Here is a 19,419-nt window from a genome sequence, read left to right on the forward strand (position 1 = left end):
ACTGCATGATGAGCTTTGAGCACAATTCTTCTTGAGACAAGAAGTCAGCCACGAGGAAATTATTTGAAGGACCTCTTACTTGGTATTTAGCTTATCTGTGGGGAAGTGAGAGTAGGGTTTGTTTGCCTCATCAGAACTGAGGTGGCAGCAAAGAGAAGGGACTTTAGAGTAAGACCTCCCGATTGCTTCCCCGTTACACACTATTCAAACTCAGCTGATAAAACATAAATTTTATGGGTGAGTAACCATTATGCTTAACTGTTATTTAGACCTCTTTGCACAGATCATAACTTCACATGGGTATTCTGCTGGGTTGCATTTAACTCAAATTGGCAATACAATGTGGGGTGCGACTGCTTCATGTTGGATTAAAGTTCATTCACATTCTCTTGTGCTCTTTACTGTATACAATTCAATTTTGTATTTCATAAATGTTTCCAACTTATTTTCCCCTAAATTTCTTCCAAGTACCCAAAAGTATTGTTTTGACAGTCAAAAAATATCTTTATTACATTTAGCTGTACCCTAATATCTACTTCCTAACAGGGTTCAGTTAAGGATTAGCAAAGGGAAAAAATATTAAGTGGCTATTGCCTAAAAACCTCATCATAATACTTTATAGACCTTTCAAGACAAATAAAAAGGGTATTAATGATAAAATAACTAAGTGGTAAAGTAACTATTAGACTTCCCGCCATCAACTTCCCCAGGACAGATGGTGGTACATTCTAATTCAGAAATATAGTTTTCAGTTTTTGGAAAAAACCATATCAATACCACTAAAAAAGTAATAGTGATACAAATTAAGATTAATGAATGTACAAAATTAGAATTGAAGTTTTGAGTATTTATAGTGATCCAATATGTACTAGTATTTAATTGATGCAACGTTTACCTCAATTGATACTTGGAAAAGCTCTTTCATTTTGCAATGTTCTTACCCAAATTAAAGGGTATACCAAAATCTGATTGCAATTTGCCCTGTTTTAGGAAGCAAATGCGCAAGATTCTCTACCATTAAACATACATTCCACAGAGCTGGTCTGTCACTTTTATACAGTTTTTACAAACAACATGTACAGTCCCAAAGAATCACAAGTAAGTTTCAGAAGCCTTTTGCTCCAGATCCCTACCTCCCATGTTTATTGCTCCACGGGGACCCATATCACCCATTCTCATTTCCTGTTCTCTCTGTAAGTAAACATAGTTGTCACAGTCAACCTATCAATCTTAATACTTTATATTTCCCATTTAAAATAAAACAAAGTCATATCTGGACAGTTTTTCTAGTATAAACACACATTTGAAAATATTATTTCAAATCAGTTACGAGGTATATCGATTCACTACTGAAAAGGCTTTCAGTTTTAGCAAACTTTTGAAGAATCTGATAAAGCCTTATACACATGTGCAGTTACAAATGCAACAAGGATGCAATACATGCTTCGAAGCACAAAAAGAACTCAACTGTACTGGACTTCTTTCTCCACTGGAATTTTTAAAGTTATGGTTTTTACTTTGTCAGACTTATTTGCCTCCATTTTAGATCCTGAAATATAAAATGATACACCTCTGCCTGACTGCTAGTTAAATTCAAGGTCTTGTGCTTTCTTCCCAGGTTCAGCTGTGCTAATGTTAAATTCAGTGATTCAAATATAAAATACCTTTAACAAAGTCTGAAAACCAGAATACTTAAAAACATTTAAAGTACCCCAAATGAGTGTATATTCTACTAACAGTTTCCTTGCAGTGGAAAAGAGGTTAAAGCAATCTGCACCTTGATGCACATGTAAAATTCAAAATTAATGGAAGCAAGCCATTCAATTAGTTTAAACCTTCAACAGATAGTTCCTTCTCTGGTTGGCAACAGTAACCATATGTTATCTAAAAGTACCTTAAGCAGCTTAATACTAATGTCCATGAGAAAACAGATTTTCCAAAAAGTCATCTGAACAATCTCAGTGCAATTTCCTCAAATGCATAATAATGTTAACTTAGTGCTTATTCAAATATCGGACAGAACACCCTTCGCACTCAAGTTTCTCCAAGGATCTGACGATGAAAAGTCAGATTCCTGCTCTGCCTCAAGTGTGCTGGATAATTTCCAGGCTCACTTTCTTGTTCAACTCCAACCAAATCTTCCAATAAGGCCAACGGGTTGATTTGGTGAAGACTATTAAACTCATTGTCCAAAGATCCACCAACTCTTGGTGCCCTTTTGAAGCAGGGGCTTGAATCTCCAAACAGTAAAACAAAAAACAAAACAGAAAAAAACCAACAAAAAAATTGATAATATATCAAAAGATTTAACTTGTTATTCTTCCGGGGAATATTCTGACCGTTCATCTGTTTGAAGAGAATTATCCTTAAAAACAGTACCAAGAAATCAAATCAATATTAACTGCAAAGCAATAAATGTTACGTTAATGTTAGAAAGATTCCTCAACACACTTGGAAATTAGCCCACTGCATATTTTCCAAATTAAGTCCTATAGTGAGAACTGCTGGCTTATGGTGTGATAGCATGATACGTGACAACCTCTATTGCTTAAGAGAACCCTAGTTTCGGTGCCACCGTCTCTGAATTAACCAACACAGAAAATCTTGGACTCCATCTGAAAGCTCTCAAATCACCTTAGGGTGCTTCCACATAATGGTTCTCAAACTTCCCTGCCAGATTCAGTAATTTTTTCTGGGCCTCAGCATCAATGCTACTACTGCTGTGCGACAGGACACAACTCAAGATACCATTAAGATGGGTTAATTTTGTTAAGAAGGAGGCAAATCAGAGAACAAAAATGATTTAGGTGTACTGGCTGAGTTAAAAATGTCTATTAGATACAGGGGAGGGAGAGAGAGGAGAGAGGGAAAGAGCGGGGAGAGAGAGAAGAGAGGAAAGAGAGAAGAGACATATCTCCAGGCCTAAATAGAGGGTGGCTTTAACAGTTGGGAAAATGTAGAGCTGATAATTATGTAAATTAGATTGAACAATAAAGGCCACAGAGAATGGGAATCAAATAAAAATCACCAACACCTTCCAGTTTATTAATACTGGATGCATGGCACCTCATTAACAACCACCCCAATTGCTCTTCCTCCTGCCTTAGAACATCAGCCCTTTACTTTAACAGGTGTCCTGCAATAATAATATTTCATCTAAGTCTCTTCCCTTGGCCAGAAGGGAAGTTGGTTGGGAAGGGTCCCGAATGCTACTTCCCTTTGTAAGTGTGCAAGCTTTGAGAATGGCCAGTCATTTGCCCTATGATTCTCAGGCTAATAGCAACAGTAGTAACTGCATTTATTAAACACTTTCTATGTGCACACCACTGTATTAAGCGCTGGGAAAGAATACACAATTGGGAATTAGAAAGAGTCAAACACTCCCTTCGTGGGGCTCACAGGAATCCTGCCTCTAGTGACCAGCAACTCTTTCTTTCCACTCTGCCTTCCGGAATCCTTTTAAAGGTAAATTAGAGGAGAGGCAGTTGCAATAACTGCAGTAATAATTGAGATATTTCCTAGGTACTACCTACCTACCAAACACTGTACTAAGTGCTGGGAGAGGTAGATAATTAGGTAAGAAACGGTCTCTTTCCCACACAAAGGTCAAAATCTAAGCAGGAGGAGAACAGGGATTGAGTAGCCATTTTACAGATGAGGAAACTGAGACACAGAGAAGTTAAATGACTTGTCCAAGGTCACACAGCAGGCAAATGGTGGAGCCGGAATTAGAACACAGGTTTCCTGATTCTCAAACTCATGTTCTTTCCTTTAGGTCATGCTGCAGAAAGCTGGCACATTCTCTTTCATGGGGAAGGGGAGAATCCAGAGATAAGCAGTGTGGGAGGTGGCAAAGGAGAGCCAGAAGATATTGCTCTCCCTCAAAAGCTAGGGAATTCATATTCAACAGCACAGATTCCTCCTTCAAAGTTATCGATCTTCTAATTCTCAAAATCTTACGTTGGTAAAGTGTTCTTTTTACAGTTGAGATAACTGAAACAACTGTAACATTCACAGTGTTCCCAAAACCCACAGTGTAAGAGGACAGAAATTAGCCCCATATTCACGTGTGAGACTCATTATATACTAGAAAATGCCACTCCTAATAATTCATAAACATACCAAAATATTTTGTGGGCCATTTTGAGAGTTTGTTACCTTATTCAGAATTCTAATCAGGAGGTCCAAATGATTTCCCTGAGTTACTGTGGAAATGGAATGTGGACACCAATTTTTACCTATTAATTAGACCTATTAGTTGATTAAATAATGGCCAGCTAAGTCACCTCATTTCAGTTTTATATAGTTACAGAAGATATTTATTGGCAGTCATCACTTTCAGACTTATTTTGGGACGGTTTCAGAGTTCTCATTCATTATCATTCTCTACTTCACTCAACATATTCCTCAACAGAGCAAACATGAACACATCCAAACACACATATATCCTCAATATAGGCTCATAGGTATAACTTGTCCATATTTAATCCAGTACTGTTTACAAAGGGATATACTGAGGTTTTATATGAAAACAACTCAGAACTTTTTTACAAAGAGTTTCTACTTGAAGTGCACTGACAATATCTTCACTACATAAAAAATGTTAATGCGGATCAGTTAGGAGAGAGAAGAGAAGAACCACCAAAGTTAAACGTCCTTGCTCAACATCGCTCATTGTGCCAGGACTTGAAGTGAGAGGAAAATTGTGGCTAAGGGGGGATAGTAGACAGAAAATATTTTGCAAATTTAACATCCATAGGCACAAGACACAAAGATTCTGGCCAACATTCAAGAACATATCAAAACAGGTGATCTGAACCAAAATATGTTGGGGGATATATAGAATGGCATATCTCATTTTAGACAGCCTGCCTCCTAATTCTATTTTGTGCAAAGGAGTTTAATTCTCATCATTATTCTTCAAGTGACTGCATTTCTTGCTTCATAAAAAAACTCACCTTTTTCAGTAGATTAGCTGCCACAAAGTTAAAAATGGAGAATATATTGGAAAATACAGTAACAAGACAAACGAAATAGATCAAATAAAAGCTAAAGCAAAAGAATATAAGCTTTAGTAGTATTTTGAACTTCTGCCAGGTTAAAACATACAAAGCAGTTAAATCTGGCTTCATTTTCTACCAGGTACGAACAAGGTGAAGACATTCTTTTTTTTCCCCAAGAACGTGCATTTTTTTTTTTTTACCCCATCCTGTAGCAACACTAGACAGCACCCTTGAATAGAAATGTCAGTCAGTAATCCAATCATTTTTCTTGCTCCACTTGTACAATGGCTGTGAAATAAATTGTTTGCTAGCACAAGAGTTAACACATTTTTATATTAGGATAACTGCATTGCATTAGAATTCCCTCCACACTCTTCAATGGTTAGAAATAATAGAAATTCCCCTTTTGCCTACAGCAGGGCAACAATACTCACCTATTATCCATAACTGGTCTCTGGCCCAACCCGAACTAGAAAAGGAGCACAAGGAGTGGGACTGGAAAGAGAAATGTAGACTGGGTGTGGCCTAAATCGCCAAGTCTGGTGAAGGCCACAAGTGAAAAGAGGCTAAAAGGTAGCAGATTTCATTTGCATGAACAACGCTTTTGAAAGATTCAAGACCTAAATAAGCAATTAGAGTGATACTTATTGAGGCAGAATAAGGCTACAGAATGGAAACTGGCAAAAGTGATTCCAAGGTCTTCCAGGGTTTCCTGTAATGCAGCCTATAATATCTTCTCTCCCCAACCCACCACATTATACACAGCAGGCCTGGAAACCTTTAGGTACTTTGGAATACTGCTGCAGGTAATACTGGAATGCTGCTCTATATAATATTGGAAAACTGTGATATATAAATGGCAAACATTCCAACCTTTCCCAGATATTCTGACAACACAATTTAGACACCTGTCAAATATAATCACCCCTGCCCCACCCCCCGCCCCCCCAAAAAGATGGCGTTAATATTTACAGTAACCGGCTACATTAAGGCTGTGGTGCCTATTTCAAATAGCATTTGAACCAGGGAGAATGTAGTAGCCAAATATCTAATGTGCCTGTTTAGCTATGGCATTCTCCCTGGGTCAAAGATTAATTCTAGCTTAAATAAAAACAGTCACTACTGTCTTCCAGGGAATTCTTTTTGTTTTCTACCTTATTTTACAACTTTTCAAAGTCTATGTTATTACAAAAACTCTGCAACAACAACAACAACAAAAAAACCCCCACGAAATTAACAGTTTGCGAGAGCTAGCCCAAATCTAATTCTTAAAGTAAGGCCTAGCTGTGCTCTACACACCCCTCTGAAACCACTGTGTTTACAAGTAGAGGATCAGACTGTCAGTAATGCACAGGCCGGTTCCCCTGCAAGCTTACACTGTCAGGAGTACCATCTTCACATCTGAAAGCCAGCTAGATGACAGGAGAATGTATACACTTCACACTTTACAATAATGCTCTCAAATAGAGGCCTTGGAACCTGAACACACCAAATTCCTAACAAATATCCTTTCGAGTTTCACAATTAATTCAGCATGAGGTAGTCACTGCTATTTTACCATGAACTCCAGGAACCTCAAGCAATGGCATGCCCAGAGGCAGAGATACCCATGGACCCCAGCAAAGAATTGCAAATTACAGGGGTGAAGAAAAGAATGTAAAAACTTAAAACTTTTATATCGGTTATACACGATGCTTTGATCTTTTTTAAAATTCCACTGGCAGATGACAAACCTTGGCCACCTGGTAAACAGAATGAGGGTGATCTTTATGAGGCTGTAGTGACCTACAAGTGAGCCCAATCAATCAACTGATCCACCATATTGACTGAACACCTGTCATGTGAAGAGCACTCTACTAAGCGCTCGTGAGAGTACAATATAAGAGAGTTGGTAGACACATTCCCTGCCTACAATGAGCTCACAGTCTAGAGGAGGAGACAGACATTAACAGAAATAAATGCACTGCAGATATGTACCAAAGTGCTGTGGGGCTGAGGTAAGGGTGAGTAAAGGGAGCAAGTCAGGGTGACAAAGAGGGAATTGGGAAAAGAGGAAATGGGAGCTTAGTCAGGAAAGGCCTCTTGGAGATGAGCCTTCAATAATGCTTTGAAGATGGGGAGAGAAATTGCATGGGATATGAAGAGGGAGGGTGATCCAGAGATCAAGGTACAGTGATTAGGTTGGCATTAGAGACGCAAAGTGTACGGGCTGGGCTGGAGTAGGAGAGCAGCTATGTGAGGTAGGAGGGGGCAAGGTGACTGAATGCTTTAAAGCCAATGGTAAGGAGTTTCTGTTTAATGCGGAGGTGGATGGGCAACCATTGGAAGTTCTTGAAACACAGACTCAGTGTTTTTGTAGAAAAGTAATCCGGGCAGCAGAGTGAAGTATGGACCGAAGTGGGGAGATACAGGAGGCGGGGAGGTCGGCAAGGAAGCTGATATGATAATCATGCCAGGTTAGGACATGTGCTTGGATTAGTGTGGTAGCAGTTTGGATGGAGAGGAGAGGAAGGATTTTAGCGATGCTGTGAATGTTGAATCTACTGGATTTAGTGATGGATTCAATATGTGGGTTGAATGAGAGAGATGAGGCAAGGATAATGCCAAGGTTAGAACTTGTAAGACAGAAAGGATGGTGGTGATGTCTACGGTGATAGGAAAATCAGGGGGAGGACAGCGTTTGGTGGGAAGATAAGGAGTTTTGTTCTGGACATGTTAAGTCTGAGGTGACGGCAAGCCATCCAAATAGACTTGTCTTGATGTTTTTCAATACTGAAACACCATGTAGTTTGGAGCTCAGTATGAAAAATTAGCTATAGGGGAAGAGGTGTCTGAAGGAATATCTTTGATCTATAATATCACCAGTTGCTTTACTAAACATATGAAATGTGGTTAACAACAACTGGGGCATTTGTTAAACACTTACTATGTGCCAAATACAGTACTAAATGCTGTGGTAATATGATCAGAACAGATTCAGTTCCTGTCCCACGTGGGGATCACAATCTAAAGGGAAGGGACAGCACGTACCTTATCCCTCTTCTTATAGGCACAGAGCAGTGAAGTGACTTGCCCGTGGTCACACAGCTGGCAAATGACAGAACCAGAATTAGACCCCAGGTCACTTGTCTTTTAGGCCCACATTCTTTCCACTAGGCCATGATTTTTTACAACTGAATAATAAACTAAAAAGGAGGATTAAGTTCAGTGTCTAGAGATGACAATTACAAAAATCATCTGTCTTGGGGCTTGCCCTTAGTTGTACAGTGCTCTGCACATACTAAGCACTTAAATTCCACTGACTGACCTATTGCCTCCAAAATTATGTAGGAACTTATGATGTTGGGTAAATTGAAGATGAACTCTATTTTCAAATGAAGCAGCAATGTTAGTCCTCCATAAGTTTGGTTAATGACTACATACTCAGAAGTCTTAAATAAACTCATTTACACTAAGCAGGTCTGTTGATCAACAGTTACTCCTTGCCCCTTGCCAAGGAAATCATTTTGTTGCTTTAGGCCTATATTTTTTTGAACCTTACGCTAAGGGCCTCCTTGACCTCTTTGTGCCTCAGTAACTTAGGAAACTAAAAATCAGTATTTTAAAATAATTCTTCAGCCCAGGATTATTCTGGTCTTTGTTAAGCACCTACTATGTGATAAGCACTGTTTTAAGCACTACGTGATTACGAAGGTTGAATCGACAGGATTTAATGATAGATCAATACGGGTCGAATGAGAGACGAGGCAAGGATAACATCAAGGTTACAGGCTTGTGAAACAGAAAGGATGGTAGTGGTGATGTCTACAGTGACAAGAAAATCGGGAAGGACAGGCTTTGGGTGGGAAGATAAATTGCCATTATTCTTATATGAGATAAATTAAACTTTTAAAATGGGAAAAAAACATTATTATCACTATTACTAACACTCTGGTTATGGTATTTATTAAGCACTTACTATGTGTCAAGCACAGTTCTAAGCACTGAGAAAGACACGAGTTAATCAGGTTGAACACAGTCCCTGTCCAACTTGGAACTCACAGTCTAAATAGGAGGGAGTTGGGTTTAAGCCCCATTTTACAGTTGAGGAAACTGAGGCACTGAGAAGTTAAGTGACTTGCCCAAGGTCATACGGCAAGCAATCGGCAGAGCTGGGATTAGGAACTAGGTTCTCTATCTCCCAGGCCCGTGCTCTTTCCACTAGGCCACCCTAAACCTTAAAAATTCAGCCTTAACCACATACTGCATCATTTACATCGAAGATTCCCAAATCTCTTGCTAAGCACAGCCATTCAAGGGCTCCATGGAGTCCCTAAAATTACCCTATTTCTTGTAAACCACATTTTTAAAAACCCCATCAGATGAAGAAAAGCTTGACAAATGATTCACTGAAGGAACTGGTGGCAGAATCAGAGTCAGGCAACTACTCTTTAGTAACAGTAGTGTGTTTTAATGCCTTAAGGTCTCTGCCTGGGGCAGATTTGGGGGGGCACCCAAAATAGCAATTTGGTACCACATTCCTTTAGGACTCAAGATTCCACATTATCTGACAGGAATAAGGGGCAGTAAAGGCAAAAACAATAGTTTTTTTTTTTTAATTCACTGCCTCGTCTAACCTCCAAAATTTTCTCTAGATTTCTTATCTAAAAATTTTCCTGTGTTGATGCTATCTCTTTGAAGTCATAAAAACCCCAAGAAAACAGTATCTGTTTACATTGAGGCTGAATACAGTGGAATTCTGCGCCCAAGCACATTGCTTTTTAATGATAATTGTGATGGCTTTTAATAGAGGAACCAAGCATTTCATTCAGGAAATCAAAGAAAAACGGAACAAAAGACCACTCAAATTCACATTTACTTTTCATTCCCAAGGATTTCATTCCAATTAGCTTCATATTTCTGGGTTGGGCCATCAATTCAACTATCACTGCTGTGTTGCCAAATCCTTTGGGCTCAAGGTGCTACGAGAGTAGATCCGGGGAGTACTTAAGCATGTTTCCCTTACTGCTGGGTAATGAAAGAACACAACTCTCACATTACAAAACTGTGTGTACTCTACACTGTGAGCTCCTTGTGGGCAGGGAAGGTGTCTCCCAACTCTACGGTATTGTACTCTCTCCCAAACAGAATAGTGCGTTGCACACTGAAGCACTCAATAAATAACCACTGATTGACTGTACTCTAAGAGCCGCTCCAAGTGCAAAGTGCTATTTCCTCACATTTTTGCAGAATACCATCTTAGGTTTTATAGAATGTACCATTTTCCTTACACAAACAAAAAGATATACCTTAAACATACAAAGAATCAATTGCACTTATTAGATATTTTACCTCAAACTGGATTAAAGTGCATGTAATTTTATGCTATTAAGTGGGGCTGAGGAGATACCTCCAAATAATAACCACCATGGTATTTGTCAAGTGCTTACTTACTTAGTGCCAAGAATTGTACTTAGCAACAGGGTAAATCCAAAACGCATCTACCGAAGACGGTCCCTGTCCCACACGGGGCTGACAGGCTAAATGGGAGGCAGATCAGATAGCTGAGGATAAAGAGGCACAGAAAAGTTAACTGACCTGCCTAAGGTCACCCAGAAGGCAAACAGAGGAGCTGAGACTAGAACCAAGGTTGCCTGATTCCCAGACTCAGGCTGTTTCCACAAGGCTTTAATTCTCTTAGCAATTAAAACACATCCTCAAATTCTAAGAAAAGGTGGTTTAAATACAAACTAAACAATTTTTAACCTTCATTTGGAAGGATCTAATGTTGCATTTTTTTAAACAACTTGATATGCCATAACAGTCTTGAGGCATATGGGTCATCCTGTGTTCTCAAGAAATGTTTAATAATCACGATTTTACTGTAGAAGGAAACTCAGGACTCCAAGAGATCAAACACAGCACTAAATCTTCAAATACATTTGAACTACTTTGACTTCTTAGCTATAACCCTGAAAGAATGAAACAAAGATTTAACAATGACCTTCAATTGTTAATACATATTAATACATTCAGCAATAACTTAAAAAAGCAAACAATAAAGGGAGAAAACATGAAGAACAATTTTCCACTAGATGAATCAAGTCTGAGGTAGACTAACATTTTCATGTCAGAGCAAAAAGACCGTTGGCCTCTGTGCATTAAAACAGGAACACTGTTATAGTTTTCACCTTAAAGAGTTTTAAAAATTGTGGCCATATCAATGCTCAAACACAGATTATAGCTATTTGAAACAACGGCTCGGCCCAAGTTGTTTTACATCCAAGTACCATACATTACAGCCACGTTCTCCCCCCCTTGAATCCAGGTTCTAGGCTACCAAATTAGGGTTCTATCAAGCTGAAAACCAGCCTATTTTAAGAACATCTCATCAAGAATTAAGTCTAAAGATTGCCCTCACTGGGAAAGCCGCAATTTGTGCTTTTCAAGATAACATGGGGTTTACGGCATCTGTTCTCCAAGATCACGACGACCAATTGAGAAACTGGGGTATTGCATGGATAGAGGAAGTATGATTTGCTTTAAATTTCTGGATTCTCCTCACACTTCCTTCTCACCCACCATCTAAATCTCCTCTCTCACAGCCACATCCTTCCAAGTGTTTTTAAGGTTATTAGAAATGACTCTATGAAATACAGATATTATAAGATTACCTTCATTTCAAGACATGTACCCGTGGCAGAATATAATTTTAAACTAACCTCTAAACTTCCAAGCTGAAATAGGCACATCCAAGGTGCCAAAAATAGAAATTTCATTGCTGAAAATATGTAGTTTTGAGATTGGCAAAAGAACTGTACTAAATGCAAACCAATGATGATGCTCTTCAATATAAGTGCAGTTGAGTACCCCAAGACAAAAATTTAGATCATTCTTCAGCATATCCTTGTACAACAAGAGATTGTACCCTGATGATCCACTCATCTAAAAATGCAGTCTATGGAAATGGACAGTTTGTTAACATGCAGTTCAAGTACTTGGTGCACACTGGGAGCAAGGGCTAGTCTTTACTGTATGCGCCCTTATCAGCTGAAATGTACTGCAATTCCATCAATCTGCATATGGACAAAATCTGTGGTCTGTCTTGGCCCTTAGCACATATACCTGGTGTCCATAAGGAACACAATTCATTAAAACTGAAAAATAAAGTCACGTTGAAGTTTTAATTTAAATATAATAATGCTTCCTAATCCAGTTCAAATTCCAAGTCTCTGCTTCACTGACTGTCAAAGGTCAGTCATTTTCACTACAAAAGCCAACTCACAGCCCTGAACCAAAGCCACTGAAGGGCAAATCCCAAATTGTGTCCCCACAAAAATGGTAGTCTTGGCCTACTTTTAGTTACAAAAGAAAATCCCAATACTTTACAATCATGATTTAACTCCAAGCTACACCCAAATTTACCCAGCCAGGGACAGCTACCACAAACTCCACTATCAACCTTCAAGGAGCAAATCAGAGCCGCGAGGTCTAGTGAAAGGAGCAAGAGCCTGGGAGTCAGAGGACCAGGGTTCTAATCCTGATTCTGCCCATTTGACTGCTGTGTGGCCTTGGGCAAGTCACCTCATTATGTACCCCTCAGTTACCTCATCTGTAAAATGGGCATTAAGATTATGAGCCCCTTGTGAGACATGAACTGTGTCCAACCTGATTAGCTTGTATCTAACTCCAGCACCTAGTACAGTGCCTGGCATATAATAAGTGCTTAACAAATACCATTTTTTAAAAAATCCCCTATTCTGACAGCAGGAAGATCTTGTCTGCTCTCCTTCTCTTGGGCATTAGGATGAAACGCTATTGGGAGCACAAGGAGGACAGCAGCTCAGAGGGTGAGGGTGCGAACCCACAGACGGGTCCCACTGCACGGACCCATCAAGTCCTCTACAAGAGAACCAGGTGGGAGAGGGGAGAGCCTGGGAAGCTCATTCTCACACTGACTCATCTGTACTCATTCTCTCTCAGTTGAGTTGCTGTCCATCGGTGTACCCTCCCAAGGCCCCTTTTCCTCCCAGTCTGAGTCCTGCCCCACTCCAACCACCTCCACCCACCTCCCTTTTTCCACAAATTTCCCTCAATCCCCTTTTCTCTATCCCTCAATCTGATTTCTAATCTCAATCACCAGTGGGGGTAAAAAAGAGCATTATTTATCCATTCATAATTACCAAATTTTAGGGGATCGTTTTATTTTGGAGTAATATACATCCTTTATAGATTACAGAATAGAGAAAAAATGAGTAAATACATTTTATCTACTTCCAATCCACAAGGTCTCAATTTAAAACAAAGCTTAGCAGGCTACAATTACAAAATAGTCCCTGGCTCAAACTGTAAATTCCCAAAGCTATGCATGACTGTTCTTTTTAAGGGGGCGGATGAGGGGTGCAATTAGACAGGTGTCCTCTGTGTTACAACTCTAGTACTCCTGGGAAAACAGACAATTCTCAGAGAGAGCCCAGTCATCCAGTTGTCTAGGATAATGAAAGTTTCTACCACAGGGACCCTCATGAGACATTTATGTAAATACATTTTGAAAATGAAGTATCAAAATCATGAGTAGGCTTGTAAAACATCACCCTAGCAGTTTATGCAGGGTAGAGACTGGCCTGATCTTTAAAAAATAAAATAAAAAACTCATGGGCACAAGAAAAGCAACAAGAATAGGCACAAGATTTGCATTTTTACAATCTTCAGAATAAAATGCCTGAGACAAAATTTCAATTTTGTCAGGAGGTTTACTGCAACTCTACATATGGCTATGCTACATTCTGAAAATTAAAATTTTAAAATTAGTTTTAAAAACAAAGCGATTGCCACAGTCTCAAAAACTGAGCCTGGAATTTAACATATTAAGATACTATTCTTGACCTGTAGAATTTAAACATGAAAAAGGCCGCAAATTACATGTCAATTTTGATCATTTGAGGGCAGTGTGGCTTAGTGGAAAGAGCATAGGTTTGGGAGTCGGTGGGTGTGGGCTTTAATCCCTGCTCCACCACTTGATAGCTGTGTGACCTTGGGCAAGCCACTTAACTTTTCTGTGCCTCAGTTATCGCATGTCTAAAATGGGGATTAAGACTGTGAGCCCCACAAGGGACAGCCTGATTACCTTGAATCTACCCCAGTGCACAGAACAGTGTTTGGCACATAGTAAGTGCTTAACAAATATTATTATTATTATAAACAAGTTATCATTAAAGTAATAAAAATGTTTCCTATTTCTGTAACAAATTTAGGAGAACCATTATTCTTCCCAAAATGTTAGTCTTAATAGGTTACACCAAAGCTAAAATTATCCACTAGAAATAAAGGAAAAACTGCTTTAATTCCAACTAAAGCATTCTTTTCTGTTCAAAATATGACCAATTTTGTTTTGGGGTTTGTTTTTTTTGGCCTTTAAGTTGACAAAAGTAGCCACTGACCTCTGCTTAACTGCATCATTTAATGTATGGGGAGAGAGATTAAAAAAATTTGCCGGATTGCAAACATATTTGGAGCCTAAAAGAAATGAATAGCATATACTGAAACATTACTTGCATATTATTGTAACTGAACGTTAACTGGTATTGGGCCTCTTGGCGCTTGAGTTTTTGGCTATGATCGAGAAGCATCATAACTTATGAGATTTAGTTAATTTAATCTTTTTGGTTTTAATTATTTATATTTTATTTTTATAGCTTCTTCTTTTTTCTTGTCCTTTGCGGTGACAGTGCATCAATGTGCTCCATTCACTTTACAGTAATTTAAATGGTCGCTCATTTATTTACCTCTAGATTTAAGGAGACGTTTTATCCAGAAGAGTACATTTAAATGCAAGGGAGATGTAGGACCCAAACAAGGAAATCGGGAACTATTCATTTTTTAAATTCCCCACTTAAGAAATTAAACTCTACAATTATTTGAGCAAAGTACACCTTTTATTTTGAATGTTAAATATTCATGACTAAAATCTAATTTTCAACTATTGTTCAACATATTTTAATTTAAGTTTATGAACGTTATCTTAAATAATAAAGAACCACCCTTAAATATATTAGAAACAAAAATGTTTGAGATTGACAAAAGACTAATTTCTAAATTAAGGAGTGACAATGCACGAACCGTATTCAACCTTACAATGAGGTGACTATCGGAAAAGCAGAATCAATTATTCATATTAATGAAGAAGAAGCCGTTGCTTGGATAATTGACTATATATGTGGAATTTGCCTGTCTAAAGAAAAAAGCAGTTCAACAACCCCTAGGCTTTATTGCACTGCTTTGGGAATGAAAACTCAGGCACCTGCAAAAAGCGGAACCCTTTTTTTGAGCATCTAAATTTTGCCCTTTATCCAAACAAGGGGTCGAGTTCTGATGATCTTGCGTCATCCCTCGCACTTAGAACCGTGCCCGACACACAGTAAGCACTAAATTCCTTGGAACCCAAGGAATTCCAAAGAGGAATGCCCTCTAAACCAGTCAGGGCATTTGCTCCTGCCCCTGCACTCACTGACTTGGAGCAGATCACCGCTCCTTTAAGGTAAGAGGGTTGAGTTCTGGCCCTTCCCAACCATCAAAGAGCCTGGGTAGAGACTGAGGATCTAGAGGTCACTTGGGATGATTCAGGGGCCTCACTCACTCCATTTGGGCAACAGTCTCGTCTCCTTTCCCTGCCAAGTAAGAGGTTTAATGCCACTTCCTGCTTGCTATCTGTCCACTCTCTACTCCACATCCAGCAGACCACTACTCTGTCCACCCATCCTCTAAACAAACCCTCCTCCAGGAAGCCTCCTCTGACCAAGCTTTCACCTAGTTTCCCCCCTCTACTGCATCACCTCTGCACTTTTTCACCCCCTACGCACTTGGGTACACACTGTATCCTCCTTACCCCCCACAGCACTGATGTACGCATCTTTATACTCTCTCCCCCACCTGTGATTTACTTCTCCCAGTAGATTGGAAACTCTTGAGGGGCAGGGATCATGTCTACTAACTATAATAATATTCTCCCAGGCTCTTATAGTCCAATACTCTGCAGTATTCTATAGTAACTGCTCAATAAATATCACTGATTGATTGCCCAGTTCTATCTGTTGCCGAATTGTACATTCCAAATGCTCAGTACAGTGCTCTGCACATAGTAAGCGCTCAGTAAATACTATTTAATGAATTAATACCCCGGTAAGGATTACAGAAAGAGGGTGCTCTGGGGCGGGTGAGGAATGTTAGCGAGGTCGAGGGAGGTCACAACTGGGGCAGTCCTCTCGGCAGTAGACTTTAAGATTGGAATGCCATTCCCTAGCGACCCTTGGACTGGGGGGGGGGGGCGAGTGGACAAAAAGTGCTGGCACTTCTGTGGGACTGCTGGAGCCCAGCAAGGCTCCTAAGGAATGGAAACCCTACTTAGTCATGCGGTGAGAGGAGTGGAAAGGCACCTGTCGTTAGGTTAATGGAAGTGAATCTATGAAGTCTTCAGGGTAAGGCAGCAGGAAGGCAATGGTAGGGATGTAGGAGGGTTAGAGCCCAACCTCGTCACGTTGTCTGCTAAACTCCTTAAAAGTTCAAGTCCGAGATAGTGGCTTTGAAACAGATCACCTGGCATGAGTTCAACCCTCCCCTGGAAAATATGCAGATAATCCATAATCTGAAGAATGTGTCCTCAGATAACTGGGAGTTTACAGTAATTCCCCAAAAAAATCTAGAAAGTAGGAAGCAACCCTTTAGGCCACTTCCCAAATGAATTCCAAAGTATCTACAAACAAAAACCATCACCCCGATATATCAACCAAGACATACTCCCAAACTATCTCGGCACATGGGGGAGCAACAGGAAAATATTCCAAAAAAAAGGAAAAGTAGGAAGAAAAAAAGCACTTTAATACAGTTTAACCTTAAATCAAATAAAATGAACATGTAAACCACTGACATTATGAAAGTGACTCAATTTTTCTAAAGGGGCTCAATAGAATATATTTGAACTTCGGTGCTACATTGTTGAGCTTTAATAAAGAGAAAATAATTTCAACTCAACTCTTAAACTTACCATTTGGATCCTCCTTTTAAAATGAAATGGGGGAAAAAAAGCATGTAAATTAAGGGTGCACATTTCCAAAGCCCTTTTAATATATTATAGAAACAAGAGGCAGTGTTTTTCCCAAAACAAAGGACCTTAGCATTTAACAAACAATTCTGAAATATTTAATATTCTGCAAATCAGCACATGGTATTCTATTTGCCAACAAAATACATCATGGGATGGGTGGAAATATAAGCAGAGAAAAATGGCACCATAGCCACACACACACGCGCACGTGAAAAATTTAGTCTCCTGCCACAAAAATGAATGTAAGAGATGTACTCTATTATAAGCTATTTGCAACCTTATGCTACAGAGCTATTGGACAAATGTGCAAATAAAGAAAAAAATTCAGTGTCCTATACTAAATAAAAGGTGATATTTTCTAAGTCAAATATAAACAGTCAATGTTTCCTTTGTACTGTTTTTCATTCAATTGTGCAATACTGTATTTCTCAAATCTATTATCTCATGAAGATGGAACGAAGCAACAGTTACACTTCCTTCATTAATTTCTCGACTTCCTAGTACATTACAATAAAATCTCAACTTCCACACTACAATTGCTGGGGCTTAAACAGATAATTTCTGTAAATATTCAAAATAGCACCGTTTTCATTTGAAGCTCATTTACTGATACAACTATGTTCTATCATATTCTCCCTTGCGCTTAGTACAGTGCTCTGCACACAGTTAAGTGCTCAGTAATTACTGCAGGGGAATAATGTTTTTAGAAGTGAGGGAAATTTGCAAAGGGGGAAATTTCACTGTATTTACCCCAAAGGGTTTACAACCCTGAAGAAAAAGAGGTATGTCCAAAAAAATGAAGTAATTTTGACTAGTAATTTTTTTCAATTATATTGTTTACATAACACATCAGACTTATTCAGTATCATATTAGATGATTGCTTGATCCTGTTCTCTATGCTTTGACAAAAAAAGATTTTATTCAAAAGCATTTTGGATGCTTTCTGGACCCCTAAAACTGACTCCTCCAACATCTCCAATTTAAGATTATCCTTGCCTTGACTGTACAAAGAATCAATTAAAAATTAATGCTTTAGTTACATTCATGAAAAAATGCATTCCACGTAAAGGCTTCTTCCTTCATGACACATGAGTGTATCAAGAGCATGCCTGAATATGTGGTTATATAAGCACCGAAAGTACAAATGGGTGCTTCCCGATGTTAACAGACGGTAAATAAAAAAGGGCAACTAGACTCCAGAGAAACCCATGTTGCAAATTCAACTTTATACAAGTAACACTATAGAAATTGTATTATAAAATGATAAAACAAAATTAAGTTTAAATACGCCTACACACCCAAGCCCTTTATTTTAACCTCACTTTTACACTCTATTTGACTTCATTTGAAATACTTTACATGTCAACCAGAAGCTCTTTCTAAAATCTGCTATTCTGACTTCTTGTACCTGGATAAGAGATGTCTTATTTGAAAACAACAGCTGAAGCAAGGAGACACTAGACTCAAACCTTCAGATAAGGATGAAGATTAACCTGAATTCTCATCTGCATTTTCATCTTTTTATGAGAGAATGCCATATATATAAGGATGAAATATGAATAGGACATTCAACATATGAATAAATGCAATCTTTAGGAAAATAAGGAATCTCTAATATGCACTCTAAGCAAAAGTGTTTCCCTTTAAGAAAATATGCCAAATAATTACCTTCCAATCATAAAAGGAAGAAGGATAATCACCTTTCCAAATGCCAGTTTTTAAAATCTCAATGTTATCAATTAGCAGTTTACTTACATTTTCCATATAGTTAGGTTTAAATCCTTCTTGCTGCCGTCTCATTTCTTCCTGTTCTCTGTGACGTATCATTTCCTCTTCTCGACGTCGGTGTTCTTCTTCATGTCTGAAATGATTTCTTTTATTAAAGCCTGGTAGGTGTACGAACATCCCCTTTAGGATTTTAACAGCAACTAGAGTGTTCTGAGGGTTGTCAAAGCTAATAAAATATAAAATGTTGGGACGAGAGGGGAGGCAGATTGGGAGAGGCTTGGAGGTGGGGAGGTATTCACCAACCGGAAAGTCCAGGGAGAGTCAACATGGCCCTATTACTCCCAATGAAGTCAAATCAAATCAATTAATAGTGTCTGTAGACTACCTATCGTAGTGCAGAGCACTACTCTAAGAACTTGGAAGAGTATAACGGAGGTATAAGGGATGATGATGCCTGCCACAAGGAGGTTATAATTAAATGAAAAATTTACTTATTGGAAGACGGGGGGTCATTGATAACCTTTGAGAGGGCAGTGTCTATGGAGCGATTGGGCCAGAACCCAGATTTGAGAGGGGCAAGGAGAGAATGTGACGAGAGCAAGTGGACG

At 38.9% G+C, this 19,419-nt stretch overlaps 1 protein-coding gene across 4 annotated transcripts in view; it reads right to left on the minus strand.

Annotated features, from left to right (window-relative positions):
• PSPC1 (paraspeckle component 1) overlaps nt 1-19,419 on the minus strand; it is a 77,439-nt gene that overhangs the window by 39,907 nt on the left and 18,113 nt on the right. For 3 of the 4 annotated variants that reach the window (XR_003753843.2, XR_003753844.2, XM_029047823.2), the window contains exon 6: nt 18,839-18,944. Coding sequence is in view for 2 of the 4 variants with exons in the window: in XM_029047823.2 (XP_028903656.1) it covers nt 18,839-18,944 (106 nt within the window). In the remaining 2 variants the exon portion in view is untranslated. Of the gene's footprint in view, nt 1-1,133; nt 1,192-18,838; nt 18,945-19,419 lie in introns of all 4 variants that reach the window. The other variant, XM_029047822.1, reaches the window with a different exon arrangement.

This window comes from Ornithorhynchus anatinus, chromosome 20 (assembly GCF_004115215.2).
Source record: "Ornithorhynchus anatinus isolate Pmale09 chromosome 20, mOrnAna1.pri.v4, whole genome shotgun sequence".
Classification (NCBI taxonomy): domain Eukaryota; kingdom Metazoa; phylum Chordata; class Mammalia; order Monotremata; family Ornithorhynchidae; genus Ornithorhynchus; species Ornithorhynchus anatinus.